This window comes from Trachypithecus francoisi, unplaced genomic scaffold (assembly GCF_009764315.1).
Source record: "Trachypithecus francoisi isolate TF-2019V2 unplaced genomic scaffold, Tfra_2.0 Lachesis_group19, whole genome shotgun sequence".
Taxonomy (NCBI): domain Eukaryota; kingdom Metazoa; phylum Chordata; class Mammalia; order Primates; family Cercopithecidae; genus Trachypithecus; species Trachypithecus francoisi.
The window spans coordinates 46,822,981-46,839,804 of NW_022681464.1; the positions used below are offsets into that span (position 1 = coordinate 46,822,981).

At 46.3% G+C, this 16,824-nt stretch overlaps 2 protein-coding genes across 6 annotated transcripts in view; both read right to left on the reverse strand.

The window, feature by feature from the left end:
* SPIRE1 (spire type actin nucleation factor 1) overlaps window positions 1-11,737 on the reverse strand; it is a 197,212-nt gene extending 185,475 nt beyond the window's left edge. For 2 of the 5 annotated variants that reach the window (XM_033178380.1, XM_033178379.1), the window contains exon 1: window positions 11,165-11,737. In XM_033178380.1, coding sequence (XP_033034271.1) covers window positions 11,165-11,501 — 337 coding nt within the window. In that variant the 5' untranslated portion in view covers window positions 11,502-11,737. Of the gene's footprint in view, window positions 1-10,498; window positions 11,039-11,164 lie in introns of those variants that run through there. The other 3 variants (XM_033178378.1, XM_033178377.1, XM_033178382.1) reach the window with 2 other exon arrangements.
* Window positions 11,738-15,619: 3,882 nt separating this feature from the next.
* Window positions 15,620-16,824, reverse strand: part of CEP76 (centrosomal protein 76) — a 42,547-nt gene continuing 41,342 nt past the window's right edge. Inside the window, exon 13 of the mRNA XM_033178386.1 lies at window positions 15,620-15,822. Within this exon, the coding sequence (XP_033034277.1) occupies window positions 15,806-15,822 (17 nt within the window). The 3' untranslated portion in view covers window positions 15,620-15,805. The remainder of the gene's footprint in view (window positions 15,823-16,824) is intronic.

The following is a 16,824-nucleotide window of genomic DNA, read 5'->3' on the forward strand; positions in this document are numbered from 1 at the left end:
GGAGTGGTGTTGTGCATTTATAGTCCCAGCTACTCAGGAGGCTGAGGTGGAAGGATCACCTGTACCCAGAAGTTCAAAGTTACAAAGAGCTGTGATCACATCACTGCACTCCCACCTGGGCAACAGAGCAAGACTACAACTTTAAAAAGTAAATAAAAACAAAACAGTAAGCAACAAGCATACCCAGTGCTAAGATCATGGTTTCTAAACATCATTCTCCGATAAAAGAAACAAGAGCTCCCTGGAAATATGGATGACTCTAGGGATGGGGCAGGAAATATTTAAGACGAGCCTTGAAACATCTTGTAGTGCCAGAAAGCAAGGACGTGCTCCACCAGACAGAGGGAGGGCTGCATATCAAAGGAACACGGGAGCCAAGCCTAAGGAGCACCCAATGGCGGCCACGGCGGGAACAATCTGAGTAACAAAACAACCAAAGTACAAAATGTATGTCAATCCAGACTGATACAAACAAATGACTGAATACATAAAAAAATGGAGGAGAAGGCACAAATCTTCTTCACAGAATTCAAAATAACTTTAAGAAGATATTCATGTCTCCAGGAAGTGGTTTAATTACCTGGCCCCATCCTTGAATGCAGGCTGGAATTAATGACTCCTTTCTAAAAACAACATAGGCCGGGCGCGGTGGCTCAAGCCTGTAATCCCAGCACTTTGGGAGGCCGAGACGGGCGGATCACAAGGTCAGGAGATCGAGACCATCCTGGCTAACACGGTGAAACCCCGTCTCTATTAAAAAAAAAAATACAAAAAACTAGCCGGACGAGGTGGTGGGCACCTGTAGTCCCAGCTACTTGGGAGGCTGAGGCAGGAGAATGGTGTAAACCTGGGAGGCGGAGCTTGCAGTGAGCTGAGATCTGGCCACTGCACTCCAGCCTGGGCGACAGAGCGAGACTCCGTCTCCAAAAAAAAAAAAAAAAAAAACCAACATATTAAAAAAAAGTAAAAATAGTAACTTTTTAGTGGAGAAACCTAACACTGTCTTAATCAAGTGTCCAGGTTATCATAACCACTGGTGTCACAGGTTATCATGTGCCCCAACATGATGTGATCAGGGGAGCCCTTCACCTCGCTGGTATTCTTCCCCCAAAACTACAACCCAGTCTAGCCATAAAAGTATCAGGCAAGTCCAAATAGAGGGACATTTGAGAAAACAGCTGACCAGTACTCGCCAAGACTGTCAAGGTCATGACAAACTGTCACAAACCAGAAGAAACTAAGGAGACATGATGACTAAATGCAATACGGTATCTCAGATGGGATTTCTGCGATAGAAAAAGGACACTAAGGCCCAGTGCGGTGGCTCACGCCAGCACTTTGGGAGGCCGAGGCGGGCGGATCACCTGAGGTCAGGAGTTTGAGACCAGCCTGACCAACATGGAGAAACTACTAAAAATACAAAATTAGCCAGGCGTGGTGGCTGGCGCCTGTAATCTGAGCTACTCAGGAGGCTGAGGTAGGAGAATCCCTTGAACCCAGGAGGTAGAGGTTGTGGCAACCCAAGATGGCACCATTGCACTCCAGCCTGGACAACAAGACCAAAACTCCGTCTCAAAAAAAAAAAAAGAAGAAAAGAAAAAAAGAAAGAAACAGAAAGGGCATTAATAGAAAAACTGGGGAAACCCAAATGAAGTCTGGAGTTTAGTTAATGGCAATGCATCAATGTTGCTTTTTCAGTTTTGACAAATATACCACAATAATATAAGATGTTAACATTAGGGGAACTGGGTGACGGGCAAATAAGAATTAGCTGTATTGGCCGGGCGCAGTGGCTCAAGCCTGTAATCCCAGTACTTTGGGAGGCCGAGACGGGCGGATCACGAGGTCAGGAGATCGAGACCATCCTGGCTAACATGGTGAAACCCCATCTCTACTAAAAATACAAAAAACTAGCCGGGCGAGGTGGCGGGCGCCTGTAGTCCCAGCTACTCGGGAGGCTGAGGCAGGAGAATGGCATCAACCCGGCAGGCGGAGCTTGCAGTGAGCAGAGATTGCACCACTGCACTCTAGTCTGGGTGACAGAGCGAGACTCCGCCTCAAAAAAAAAAAAAAAAAAAAAAGAATTAGCTGTATTATCTTTTCAACTTTTCTGTAAGTCTAAAATTATCCTAAAATAAAAAGTTTGGTCAGGTACAGTGGCTCGCACCTGCAATTTCAGCACTTCGTGAGACTGAAGCAGGTGGATCATTTGAGGTCAGGAGTTCAAGAGCAGTCTGGGCAACATTTTTCTCTACAAATGAATAAAAAAAAAAAAAATTAGCCAGAAGCGGCAGCACACACCTGTGGTCCCAGCTACTTGGGAGGCTGAGGTAGGAAGAAGACTGCTTAAACCCAGGAGCTGGGGACTGCAGTGAGCTATGATCATACCACTGCACTCCAGCCTGAGCTCTGACAGAGAAAGACCCTGGCTCTTAAAAGTAAAAAATAAAAAAATAAATTCACTAAACTTTCCCACTACATTTGGTAACACAATATTTCCTTCATAGTTTTAAACAAATATCTGAAAGAAGACATTTTCCTTTTTTCTACTTAGCCAACAAGAACTAAAAGGGAAATATATACAGCTCTAATGACACTGTTACCAAAGGAGGATGAGAACTGCTGTTATTTTATAGGACCAATGACACAGGAGAGTGAATCTGACCTTCCATATATAACAAGCAGAATGCAACTCAACATCTCTTATCAACATATAGTCCTTGATAGCTCAACGATTTTTTTCTTCTAAAGTTTAGTCAAAACTCTTAGTGAGGCCAATGGTTTCCTAAGAGTCCTAACTTACTTGAGGACTAATATCTGTAGATGTCTAAATTCTTTCTACTGTTTCCCCCTGCAAAAGTAGAAACAGATATAAAACCACAAATGCATTTATTCCAAAATTTCTCTCCAAAACTCCTGTGACCCCTCTCTTACAACCCAACAGAAGTGGAAATATATTACATGGTAAATTGTAACCAAAAGTGACAGCAGGCCAGGCTTGGTGGCTCACGCCTGTAATCCCAACACTTTGGGAGGCCAAGGCAGGCAGATACGAGCCCAAGACTTTGAGACCAGCGTGGCCAATATGGAAAAACCCCGTCTCTACTAAAAATACAAAAATTAGCCAGGCTCAGTGGCATGTGCATGCAATCCCAGCTATTCAGGAGGCTGAGGTATGAGAATTGCTTGAACCTGGGAGGTGTAGGTTGTAGTGACCCAACATCGTGCCACTGCACTCCAGCCTGGGCAACAAAGTGAGACTGTCTCAAAATAAACAAACAAAAGTGACAGCAAGCCAGGCATGGTGGCTCACGCCTGCAATTCTAGCACTTTGGTAGGCCAAGGTGGGCAAATCACTTGAGCCCAGAAGTTCCAGACAAACCTGGGCAACATGGCAAAATCCCTGTCTCTTTTTTTTTGAGACGGAGTCTTGCTCTGTCGCCCAGGCTGGAGTGCAGTGGCCGGATCTCAGCTCACTGCAAGCTCCGCCTCCCGGGTTCCCGCCATTCTCCTGCCTCAGCTTCCCAAGTAGCTGGGACTACAGGCACCCGCCACCTCGCCCGGCTAGTTTTTTGTATTTTTAGTAGAGACGGGGTTTCACCGTGTTAGCCAGGATGGTCTCGATCTCCTGACCTCGTGATCCGCCCGTCTCGGCCTCCCAAAGTGCTGGGATTACAGGCTTGAGCCACCGCGCCTGGCCGCAAAATCCCTGTCTCTAAAGAACTACATAAAAATTACCCAGGCATGGGCCAGGTGCAGTGCCTCACGCCTGGAATCCCAGCACTTTGGGAGGCTGAGGCGGGCAGATCACAAGGTCAGGAGTTTAAGACCATCCTGGCTAATATGGTGAAACTGCGTCCCTACCAAAAATACAAAAAATTAGCTTGGTGTGGTGGCACGTGCCTGTAGTCCCAGCTACTCAGGAGGCTGAGGCAGGAGAATCGCTTGAGCCTGGGAGGCAGAGGTTGTAGTGAGCTGAGATTGCGCCACTGCACTCCAGCCTGGTGACAGAGCCAGCCTCCGTCTCAAAAAAAAAAAAAAAAAAAAAAAAAAACTTACCCAGGCATGGTAACACACGCCTGTAGTCCCAGCTACTCGGGAAGCTGAGGTGGGAGGATTGCTTGAATCTGGGAGGTCAAAGTTGCAGTGAGCCGATCAAGCCACTGCCCTCCAGCCTGGGTGACAGAGTGAGACCTTGTCTCAAAAAAAAAAGGGGGGGGGGATAGCAATCTTATCTAATTACAGCTAAAATCTTAATTTTGCAAATGAACATCTAAACATACTGTTAAGGCTCCTCCCACACACTTACAAGGGGCCTGTGTAAATATACTATTCATGGTATATTTACCACTGTGTTTGTTTTATTTTCTCTTCTATAATGACTAGAACTATTTACCCTTACATCACCCAGGTAAAACTAGAACATCACTTGTACATAGTAGGAACTCAAAGTATATTTGTTAGATTGAATTAACTTGACATATTTGAACTTATTATTCAAAGAGAATAATTTTTATCTTACTGTAACTGATAAGGCATTTCATCAATCTCTAATTCTACCATTCACCCCCACTACCTACCCCGGAAACCTACGCATATACTTCATATATTCCTTTCCTTTAATGATCAGGATGGGAACACAAGAAATACAGAAAGAGCGCACCAAAAAAAATGTTTTTAAACATTTTTTTGCTGGGTGCGGTGGCTCACGCCTGTAATCCCAGCACTTTGGGAGGCTGAGATGGGCGGATCACAAGGTCAGGAGATGGAAACCATCCTGGCCAACGTGGCGAAACCCTGTGTCTACTAAAAATACAAAAATTAGCCAGGTGTGGTGGCACGTGCCTGTAGTCCCAGCTACTCTGGAGGCTGAGGCAGGAGAATCGCTTGAACCCAGGAAGCGGAGGCTGCAGTGAGCCAAGATTGCGCCACTGCACTCCAGCCTGGGCGACAGAATGAGACTCTGTCTCGAAAAAAAAAAAGAAAAACATTTTTTCACTATTTCAGTCTTTTCCCACAAATATTCTCTCTTTAAAATCAAACAGGATTTTATTCCAAGACCGTCTTCCCCTCCAAATTAGCATGAACCTTGCTGAGAAGCTTGACTGATCATATCCTCTTTTCAAAACCCAAACAAAGCCTGAATGTTCCCTATACCAAGAAACCATTCTCAAGGGATCCCTTTATTAGTATGCACACAAGCATTCATTGCTCCTTTCAGGAAAACCTTCCACCAAGCTTAAGATTATTTTAAATCAATATATGGCCATAATTTTTAAATTATGCTTTATACATCTAAACTAAAGGTACATCAAAAATTTTGAAAGCAAAATTTAAAATAAATGATTGTTGTCAGATGGGTATTTAAGTCCTGAAAGACTATGAGACCACACACGATTCTAATCTCTAATACCACTGCTATTAAATAATTCTTTGTGGCATCCCAGAAAAGCAAATGCTTTTTAACCATGTGAAGATCTAGACTATAACCTAAATTGCATCAGTCACTACTTTCTAAAGACCCTGTATACCAAAACGTACTCTAATTGCCAGTCAGGTATACTTTATGAGTACACGAAGAGCCTGCGTGTCTTTAACCCCTTAATTAAGGGTGTGAAAGTTAAAACTTCATCAACTTGTACCTAATAAATTTTCCCAAACAACAAAATCTTATTACGACTACATAAACACTGCAGAAAATAAAATGTTAAGCCACCTAACAAGAATCATAAACTCTCTTGATTCTAAGCAATCTATCCTCCTGTCATCACAGAAATACATCTTAACCATACTGCTCATTTCAAGACGTTATACATAATTTAATCATTTTTACTTTCAAGAGATTCTCTAGAAAGCTAGTCTTTCCTTTTTCTTGAATTTATCTCCCTGTGTCCCATATCCCACTGCTTTTATGGCCATGCTAGCAATATGGCTCTAAGTTTTACCTGAATGCTAAATAAACTTACTAATTCTTCATTTTTTTTTCTTCATTGGTCTCATTTCCATGCCTCTGACACCTTTCAACATTTTTCTGTTTTTCTTACAGCGTATTTCTATTTATTTCATTCAAACTGAATCTAACCCTTCTCAGATGCATCAATACTGTTAAAAGTAAAAAAGATTTAAAATCAATTACTACTACATTCAGTCCCCCAAAAAGTCAGTAAAGCCTATGAAGTACTATTTATTCTAAAAGGACTAAATGGAGTGATACTGCTGGTACTGGCAAGAACCAGCAGGACTCATTCAGCTCAACAACAGAGTGACAATAGCCTGCAGAAGGATTCACTCACTCGAGGATTACAGCAAGAATCCATTTCTCCACCCAGAACACAATCCTGGGCGCCATCTGCTAGAGCAGTGGTTCTCAACGGGGATGATTTTGCACCCTACGGAACATTTGGCAATGGATAGAGACTTTTTTAAAGTCACAATTTGCAGGGGAGGGGCTTACTGGCATCCAGTGTTAGAGATCAAATCACGGATGCTGCACAGGACAGCCACCACAACAAAGAATTATTCAGCCAAAAATGCCAACAGTGCCAAAGTTAAGAAACTCTGACCTTGACATTTACCCCAACTCTTGGTAAAAACATAAAACAGATGGACTAGAGACAGTATGGTGGTGAGAAAGGACCACAGGTTTAGGGGAGGAAGGAAACTCAAACCTACTGAGTACCTGCTATATAGCAAGTCTTGCCACTTGACATGTATTATCCTCACTTATGCCCCAACCCGGTGAAAACAACCATATATTCTGATTTTACACAGAAGGCTAGACTCAGGAGGATTGGGGAACTTACTCACTGTCACTTATCTAAGGGGAAGAATCACAATACAAACTCAAACCAAATGCTTCATTCCACAACACCACAAAGCCTAGAGACTAAAAGCCGGAGATTTGATTCAAAGAGTTACTAATCACTTAACTTCCCTAAACGTCCATTTAGAAAATACATCAGGCTGGGCGCAGGGCCTTGCGCCTGTAATCACAGAACTTTGGGAGGCGGAGGCTGGTGGATCACTGAGGTAGGAAGTCTGTGACCAGCCTGGGCAACACGGGGAAACCCCGTTTCTACTAAAAATACAAAATTAGACAGGCGGCGTAGCGCATGTCTGTAATCCCAGCTACTCGGGAGGCTGAGGCAGGAGAACTGCTTGAACCTGGGATGCAGAAGTGGCGGTGAGCCGAGATTGCGCCATTGCACTCCAGCCTGGGCAACAAGAGCAAAACTCCGTCTCAAAACAAAAAAGAAAAAAAAAAAAGAAATCAATGGATGTGAAAACATAAATGTTGCAAATTGCTAACTACATATAATCATGATAAATACAACGAAAAATACAGTGTGGTCAGCACAGTGGCTCAATTCTGTAATCCCACCACTGTGGGAAGCTGAGGCGGGTGGATCACCTGAGGTCAGGAGTTCGAGACCAGCCTGGCCAACACGGTGAAAACCCATCTCTACTAAAAATACAAAAATTAGCCGGGCATGATGGTACACAACTATAATCCCAGCTACTTGGGAGGCTGAGGCAAGAGAATTGCTTGAACCCTGGAGGCAGAGGTTGCAGTGAGCCAAGACCATACCACTGCACTCCAGCCTGGGCAACAGAGTGAGACTCCATCTCAAAAGAAAAAAAAAGAAGTGCTCAAAAAAAAAAAATTTTTGGCCGGGCACGGTGGTTCACGCCTGTAATCCCAGCACTTTGGGAGGCCGAGATGGGCAGACCACGAGGTCAGGAGATCGAGATCATCCTGGCTAACACGGTGAAATCCCATCTCTACTAAAAATACAAACAAATCAGCCAGGTGTGGTGGTGGGCGTCTTTAGTCCCAGCTACTCTGCAGACTGAGGCAGGAGAATGGCGTGAACCCAGGAGGCAGAGCTTGCAAGCTTGCAGTGAGCCGAGATTGCGCCACCGCACTCCAGCCTGGGTGACTGAGCGAGACTCCATCTCAAAAAAAAAAAAAAAAATTTTTAACTTATTTTCCCCAACTCGTTCCTACAACGGAAGTCTCATGAATACAAACGTTCCTTAAAAACAGAAAAAAGAAGTCAGGCGTGGTGGCTCATGCCTACAATCCCAGCACTTTGGGAGGCCGAGGCAGGAAGATCATGAGGTCAAGAGATCAACACCATCCTGGCCAACATGGTGAAACCCCGTCTCTACTAAAAATACAAAAATTAGCTGGGCATGGTAGTGCATGCCTGTAGTCCCAGGTACTTGGGAGGCTGAGGCAGGAGAATTGCTTGAACCTGGGAGGCAGAGGTTGCAGTGAGCCGAGATTGCGCCACTGCACTTCAGCCTGAGCGACAGAGGGAGACTCCATCTCAAAAAAAAAAAAAAGAAAAAGAAAAGAAAAAGAGAGATTGGGCAAGGTGGATTACGCCTGTAACGCCAGCACTTTGGGAGGCCAAGGCAGTTGGATCACTACGTAAGCCCAGGAGTTCCAGGCTGCAATGAGCTATGACTACACCACCGCACTCCAGCCTTCAGCAGCCTGGGCAATACAGCAAGACCCTGTCAAAAAAAAAAAAAAAAAAAAAAGAAAAAAAGAAAAGAAAGAGAGAAAAAGAAAGAAAGAAAGAAAGAAAGAAAGAAAGAAAAGAATTTTTAAGTGTGCACACCACCAAATTATTCATCAAGTTTAAGAATCAAGATAACATCTTCAGAAGACTGTGTATCCTCCTGAGCCATGCAACTATTCTTAAATCCCATGAGGAAATAAACTAATATTTTAGTATGAACTTCTTCAATAATTTTAGTCAACAGAAAACGCTCAAGTCTCTATCAACAACTTGGATTAGGCCTCTCCATAACTGGTCGTGCAGGTCATGAGCAGAACTGAGAAAGAGAATTATAAACCTATTACGAATTGTGGAGAACAACTCCACTCACTATTTTCTCCATAAAAGCAGTTTATTACACTGAGATCAACATGTTATCACTCACACTACTGATGTAAAAAATAATCCATTTCAACATATGGTTCAGAACAAAAAACAAAAAAACAAAAAACCCACCCACAAGAATCTATCTATCTTTGACAACAAAACTACACTATTTTGGGATTAAGTTTCAGTGACAAGACAATGTAAACTGGGGGCTTGTTCTCTCTGGAAATCACCACTACCAATGCTGCTTCTAAAAGCAGGCTGCATACAACCATTTTTCCTCTGGAAACAGCTAAATCCCAAGGCACGATACTGCTGTATTTATTTATTTATTTATTTATTTATATTTTTTTGACGGGGTCTCGCTCTGTCACCCAGGCGGGAGTGCAGTAGTGCAATCTCCGCTCACTGCACCCTCCACCTCCCAGGTTCAAGCAATTCTCACGCCTCAGCCTCCCGAGTAGCTGGTATTTCAGGGGCACACCACCACGCCTGGCTAATTTTTGTATTTTTTGTAGAGACATGGTTTCACCATGTTGGCCAGGCTGGTCTCGAACTCCTGACCCTCAGGTGATCCACCTGCCTCAGCGTCCCAAAGTGCTGGGATTACAGGCATGAGCCACTGCACCTGGCAGACATTGCTGTATTTTATAAATGTATCTTTTTGTACCAATTACTACACTATAAATTATAATTGCAAGTATTTCCCACTAAGATTAAGTCCAGGTTTAAAAGCAATAAGCCAATCAAATAAACAAAAAACTATTTGAAATAGTTTCAAAAGAATAATTAAAAAGATGGCTTTAGGCCGGGCGCGGTGGCTCAAGCCTGTAATCCCAGCACTTTGGGAGGCCGAGACGGGCGGATCACGAGGTCAAGAGATCGAGACCATCCTGGCTAACACGGTGAAACCCCGTCTCTACTAAAAAAATACAAAAAACTAGCCGGGCGAGGTGGCGGGCGCCTGTAGTCCCAGCTACTCGGGAGGCTGAGGCAGGAGAATGGCGTAAACCCGGGAGGCGGAGCTTGCAGTGAGCTGAGATCCGGCCACTGCACTCCAGCCTCGGCAACAGAGCGAGACTCCGTCTCAAAAAAAAAAAAAAAGATGGCTTTAAATAAAAACGTGTTTACCTGACGCTAAAAAATAAAAGATAAAAGCATGTAAATAAAAATGTTTATCTGACACTAAAAAAACAAAAGATTAAAAACATGTTCTGGCGGAACTGAAAGAATAAGTATAACCTGGAACATTGTTTTAATCAAGTTAGACAAGGGTTTTCATTAAATGTCATTTTATTAATTCGAAATTACATCTTTCACCTTAAACATTTTGACATTTCCATCAACTTTCTAAAAGTGAGGGTAGATTGTTTTTCTATGTTTTTAATAGACTTGCCTCTCAAAAGAATGAATTAGAAAAAAACTGATGAGAGAAACCTTTCCTCAACCTCCTCCTCCTCTTCAATGAGCATCTGAGTAAACCCTGGCTATAAATTACTGTTTAGGTCATAATCCTGAAAAATTTGCATTAGACAATGACGTAACTAAGGCCCATTTTCTCTTTGTATCCGGACATCCTGTCAAGTTTTTGCTTTACAAACCTGTTTTTCATCACAACCAATTTTCACATACAGGAACGTAATCGTATCTTCTAACGTCCAGGAGCCAAAAATCATTTCTTAGTCTATTTTTCCATTTCTCCCCAAATAGCAGAATTCTCCTCAGGGTTCAGAATCATCTGTACATTTCTGAACCGAGGAAAGGCTGTCTAACGTGGAATACTGCCAGCTTCCCGTGAGGAGTGCGCTGTTCCCGACAGCGGCACCCGCGCGGAGCCCCCACGTAGAGCCTGCGATGCCCTCCCCACCCCGCGAACCCGGCCGTGCGTCAGCAAACACGGCGTGAGGCGCACAGGCCGCTGGCCAGGAGCAGGGCCCAGCCCACCGCTCCCAAACGCGCCGCGGGCAGCTGTCGCACGGACTGCACAATGACGAGCGCCCCGCGGCCCGCAGGCCCAGGCCCCCCCAGGGCCGCCCCAACGCCCTCCGCACAGCGGATCTGCGCCGCCGCCCGCCACGAGGCTCTGACCTCCGAGGGTCCCCGGCCCGCCACGGCCTGACGCCGCCCTCCCCTGCGGGTCCCGTCCGGATCCTCCCGGGGGTATCCCGTGGCAAACGGGGGGCGGAAGGGCCGGGGACGCTGAGGGTAAGGCGGCCCAGCTGGGGGCGGTCCAAGGACTACGAGGGAAAGGGGCCCGGCGGCCTCACCCGCAACGGGGGGCGGCTCTCCCGCGTCGTCGGCCGCGGGCGCCAGGGTGACGGCGCCGTCCCTCCAGACGCGGATCTGCGCGGCCGAGCGCACACGGCGGCGGGGCTGGCGGCGGCGGGCGGCGGCGCGCAGGGAGCCGCAGCACTGGTAGCACACGGCCCACGCCTGCTCCTCGTTGATGGGCTGGTTGTAGAGCCGCAGGATCTCCTCCAGGCTCAGCGCGTCCTGCGAGCCCCCGGCCGCGCCGCCGGCTGCCTCGGGCTCTCGCGGCTCCTCGCCGCCCACCGCCTCAGCCCGCGGCTCCCCGCCGCCCGCCGGGCCGGCCGCCTGAGCCATCCCGCGGGTGGGCGCTGCGCTCGGCAGTCGCGCCGTGTGCCGGCGTCTCCTCAGCCCCGGAGCATCGTCTCCGCGCGCCGCCGCCTCACCATCCCCGGAACCGCCACCGCCCAACGCGGCCGCGCGCGCCGCCGCCGGGACCAGGCGAGTGCCCAGGAGGCGTGGGCGAGAGGAGGGCGGCGAGGACACGGCTGCAGTCCGGAGCAGACCGCCGCCGGCCGGTAGCGACGCGATGGCGTCCGGCGCCCCGCCCCGCCTCGCCTCGCGCAGTCCGGCGCCGCCCAGTGCCCGCCCCTCAGGGGGCCGCACGGGCCGGGGGATGCACGCTCTGGAGGTGAGGACCAGGCAGGACGGCCTGGCCTCGAGGCGAGATGGCCGCACGGTCTCTCGTGGGCCGCGACCCGCAGGGCTCGTAGAGTCGCAGGTGGTGACGCGCGGTCGGGGGCCCGGTCGCAAGGGACACACGGCTGGGGGCGCGATGGTGAGGGCGGCGACGCACGGTCCGGAGGGGACGCGCGGGCGGGTAGGGCGTGCAGGGTGGTGGGGCGTGGGGGACACGCGGGGCCGGGGTCGGACGCGCGGTCGGGGGGCGCAGGGGCAAGAGGGGGTCGCAGTTATCACGGAAGCCCCCAGCCAACTCTGGCAGGGAACTGAGCGCGGCAACGCCGGTCACCGCTCTGCACGGCGGGAGAAGTCACCCGCATGACGTTCCCTAGGCGCTGGATGGCCGAAGGTCTGGTTGAGAACTTGAACCCGCCTGAAGCGGATGCCTAAGAAAATGCAGGCCCGCTGAAGCCTGCCCGCCGGCCCTGAGCCCTGAAAGCCTCCCGCGGTTTCCCCGACCCCGCGGCCGCTCTGCGCGTTTTCCGATTTCTTGCTGGTTGAATACCTCCCTCTCCACTCCCAACTTCAGGGTAAGCACCATAAGGATGGGGATCTTCACGGGTTTTCCTCACTGACGTCTCCCAAAAGCTAAACCAGGGCCTGGAATATAAACATGTCGTACATAATTTGCAGGTGTTAGTTTCAGCGTCCTTCCGGATTCGTTTGTAACATTCGTCCCTTCCCTCACTAAGGTAATGTCTCAAGTACCACACTCATCAGAGCGTGTGGAATGAATATCACGGTGGTAAAATTGAACTGAGGGCAATTAGCCATAGAAATAAACAATTCCGCCCCCTCCACCTATTAAATATGCAATAAAACGGATAATTATTAATCAATCACCCATTGGTAGATGAATTTAATCGATAAAATTCCACTGAGGCTAGTCCTGTGTGAAAGCCCTACAGAGTGCTGAAAGCATCAACCAAATAAGCAATGTGTATTAAGTTCCTGTAAACCTTTTACAGCAGTTTTATGTAAAATGTTAGAAATCACGCTTTCAACAGTTGTGTCTTGCAGTAGAAACTACAACAGTCTATTTAAATTACAACCGTCTGTGAAAATAAGATACCATCTTACATACAGCTGGCATGGGGAGGAGGGAGAAAAGCAACAGGACGAAAAAGAAAATTAAGAAATTGAAAGAGGGCCGTGCGCGGTGGTTTAGGCCTGTAATCCTAGCACTTTGGGACGCTGAGGCGGGCCAATCACTGAGGTCAGGAGTTTGAGACCAGCCTGAACAACATGGTGAAACCCTGTCTCTACTAAAATTACAAAGAAAATTAGCCGGGTGTGGTGACGCACGCTTGTAATCCCAGCTACCCGGGAGGGTGAGGCAGGAGAATCGCTGGAACCTGGGAGATGGAGGTTACAGTGAGCCGAGATCACACCACTGCACTCCAGCCTAGGGGACAGAGCGAGAGTCAGTCTCAAAAGTAAATAAATAAATAATAAATAAATTGAAAGAGGGAAGAAAGCTCCCCAGGCAATTTATTATATTTCAGTACGAGAGATACAAAACAACCCCTTAAAGTAGTATCATTTAATTATAGGTTCATAATCTCATTTGTAACAATGCAGTATCTATGCCAGCCGAAGCCCGGAGAGGTAAACATATAATTCCTTATGTGTGACACTATATATATAAATATATCTCTGTCCTCTTGATTAAAAACAGACAAACATTCCCCGATTTTGCTATTTCAAAAGTGTATCCCATGTGAATTTTGAAAATACAGACTGGTTTAAAATATTTTGAACAATCCAGGGAAAAAAATGGTCTACTTTTATGGACAACACTACCACCTTCTGGCCTTATGGGATACTGCTGCCCATTGCACTTCGACAACTACAGCCAAAAACATTTTTATCTTTGCCTTTCCCACCAGTAAACAAGATAAATGGGTTAATAAGCTAGGGAATCTATGAGCCATTAACCTGCTAATCCTGGCATAGGGCAATAAATAAATCTTGAAGACAACAATACAGGGAAGGAGGAAGTGAGTAAAGGAATCTGAACTTTATCTTTTAAAAGATGCATTCTTATTTTTTTAGTCATCCCTCTAATCAATGGAAAAAGATGCAGTTTCTCTTTTTTTTTGATTGAGACAGAGTCTCACTTGGTCACCCAGGCTAGGGTCTGTGCCGTGATTTCAGCTCACTGCAACCTCCGCCTCTTGGGTTGAGACGATTCTCATGCCTTGGCCTCTGGAGTAGCTAGGATTACAGGCACACGCTACCATGCCTGGCTAATTTTTGTGTTTTTAGTAAAGACAGGGTTTCACCATGTTGGCCAGGCTGGTCTCAAACTCCTGACCTCAGTAGTCCACCTGCCTCAGCCTCCAAAAGTGCTGGGATTACAGATGTGAGCCACTGTGCCCGGCCAAAAGATGCATTCTTAAAAACAAATTTACAACACTGAGATTTTCCTTGAGTGATGATTTTTTACATATATACACATTTTGAGAGGGAGTCATTACTGCACTGTATCACAGGACGGTTATGTTCAACAGAAGGGCTTTTTTTTTTTTTGGTCAAGTAACAACAATTCATGGCTATGATATACTTAAATATTTTGCCTGTGTGAGCATATATGTAATTAAGTTGACGAAAGATGACAAGTAGAATATTGTGTGATGTTCTTTCTCTACACAAAATAAAGGAAAATCTTTAAAATCCTAGCAGTCTTCTAAGTTTAGTTATACAACATGAACGCCTGACTCTTTTTTGTATAAAGACCATAACTTACTAACTTCTAAATGATTTTCAGTACTCCTTAAAGTGTTGATAAGCTGTCCAGGCGTGGTGGCTCACGCCTGTAATCCCAGCACTGTGGGAGGCCGAGGCAGGCAGATCACCCGAGGTCAGGAGTTCAAGACCAGCCTGGCCAACATGGCAAAAACCCATCTCTACTAAAAATACAAAAATTAGCTGGGCATGGTGGCAGGCACCTGTAATCACAGCTACTTGGGAGGCTGAGGCAGGAGAATCACTTGAACCTGGGAGGCAGAGACTGCAGTGAGCCGAGATTACACCACTGCACCCCCAGCCTGGGCGACAAGAGCGAAACTTTGTCTCAAAAAAGAAGAAAAAAAAATTGATAAGCCTTAGTGTTATCCATCATCACAACACTCTGAAAGTGACTGCTGACCACTCAAAGGCTACCAGCAGTTAATACCTTCTCAGTGGAGTTCAAGCAGCCCTGTGGAATAACAGCACCGTCCCATTTTCTCATTTTCAATTCAAATTCAGATTTGGGGCCAGGCGCAGTGGCTCATGCCTGCAATCCCAGCACTTTGGGAAGTCAACGCAGGCAGATCACTTGAGGCCAGGAGTTCGAGACCAGCCTGGCCAACATGGTGAAACCTCATCTCTACTAAAAATGCAAAGAAAATTAGCCAGGCATGGTGTTGCATGCCTGTAATCCCAGCTACTCGGGAGGCTGAGGCAGGAGAATCGCTTGAACCCAGGAAGTGGAGATTGCGGTGAGCCAAGATTGTACCACTGCTCTCCAGCCTGGGTGACAGAGTGAGACTCCATCTCAAAGAGAAAAAAAAAAATCCAAAGATCCAAATGCATTTATGTTCAGGATATTTTGTTCCCAATTTCAGTCATTGATTGTATTTTTACCCTGTGACTTCACATTTAAAATGTATGAACAACTCAAATCAACATTTAAATGTCTTTTTCAAAGTGCTGTGAAGTCCGACGTGTTACTCTGAATATGATTTTGTTTTTGTTGATTTTGTTATTTATTAAAAATGGAATCCTTGACTTTTTTTATATTTACTTATTCTTGTAGAGTAAATGTACTTCATGCTTCATACTCTGGAAGTACTGGCCGCACTGCTCTGAGTCTTCCAGGGAGCACCATCACTGTGCAGCCCAAGCTTTTCCCAGACACTTCTGGACAGGTGCTCCTAAGGGGCACATTCACCTAGAAAAGTACACCAGAAAGGGGAAAAAAAAAAAAAAAAAAACCAGCGTATTTTTCAATGTTGTAACCTAAATTTTCATTGCCTACAATTGTAATACCTTATACATCTATAGTGATATTTCATACTTTCAAAATGTGCTCTTCAGTTATACAACTTGAAGGGTCAGATATTATTTCTGTCTTACAGAGGAGAAAATACAGTCGTAGGACAAAATGCAGAAGCAGTAAATGAAACCGGTGGGACTGGAACTCAAGCCTCCTGATCAGCTCAGCTCTTTCTCCTACATTACAGTGTCCGTGTACACTCACACAGCGAGAATGAAGTCCTGAGCCTGGCCGTGGGGACTCACACCTGTAATCCCAGCACTGTGGTAGGCTGAGGCGGGAGCATCATTTGAGCTCACAAGTTTGAGACCAGCCTGGGCAATGTGACGAAAATCCATCTCTACCAAAAATACAAAAAATTAACCAGTTGTGGTGGTGCACACCTATAATCCCAGCTGCTCAGAAGGCTGAGGCACAAGAATCACTTGAACCCAGGAGGCAGAGGCTGCAGTGATCTGAGATCATGCCACTGCACTCCAGCCTGGGCGATACAATGAGACCTTATCTCAAAAAAAAAAAAAGAGAGAAGAAAAATGTTTTGAGGGAAAGTAGAGGATTGAGATAAAATGTATTAACAATAGTGTATCAGTGGGTTCATGAGAGACCTTGGAAAATACTAGGCTAAGCAATAATCATGTTTCACCTACTAATGTGATTCTCCTTTAAGATAATTTTTTAATTGTATTTTTTATTTATTTATTTATTTTATTTTATTTTTTTTGAGACGGAGTCTTGCTCTGTCACCCAGGCTGGAGTGCAGTGGCCGGATCTCAGCTCACTGCAAGCTCCGCCTCCCGGGTTCACACCATTCTCCTGCCTCAGCCTCCCGAGTAGCTGGGACTACAGGCACCTGCCACCTCGCGCGGCTAGCTTTTTGTATTTTTTAGTAGAGACGGG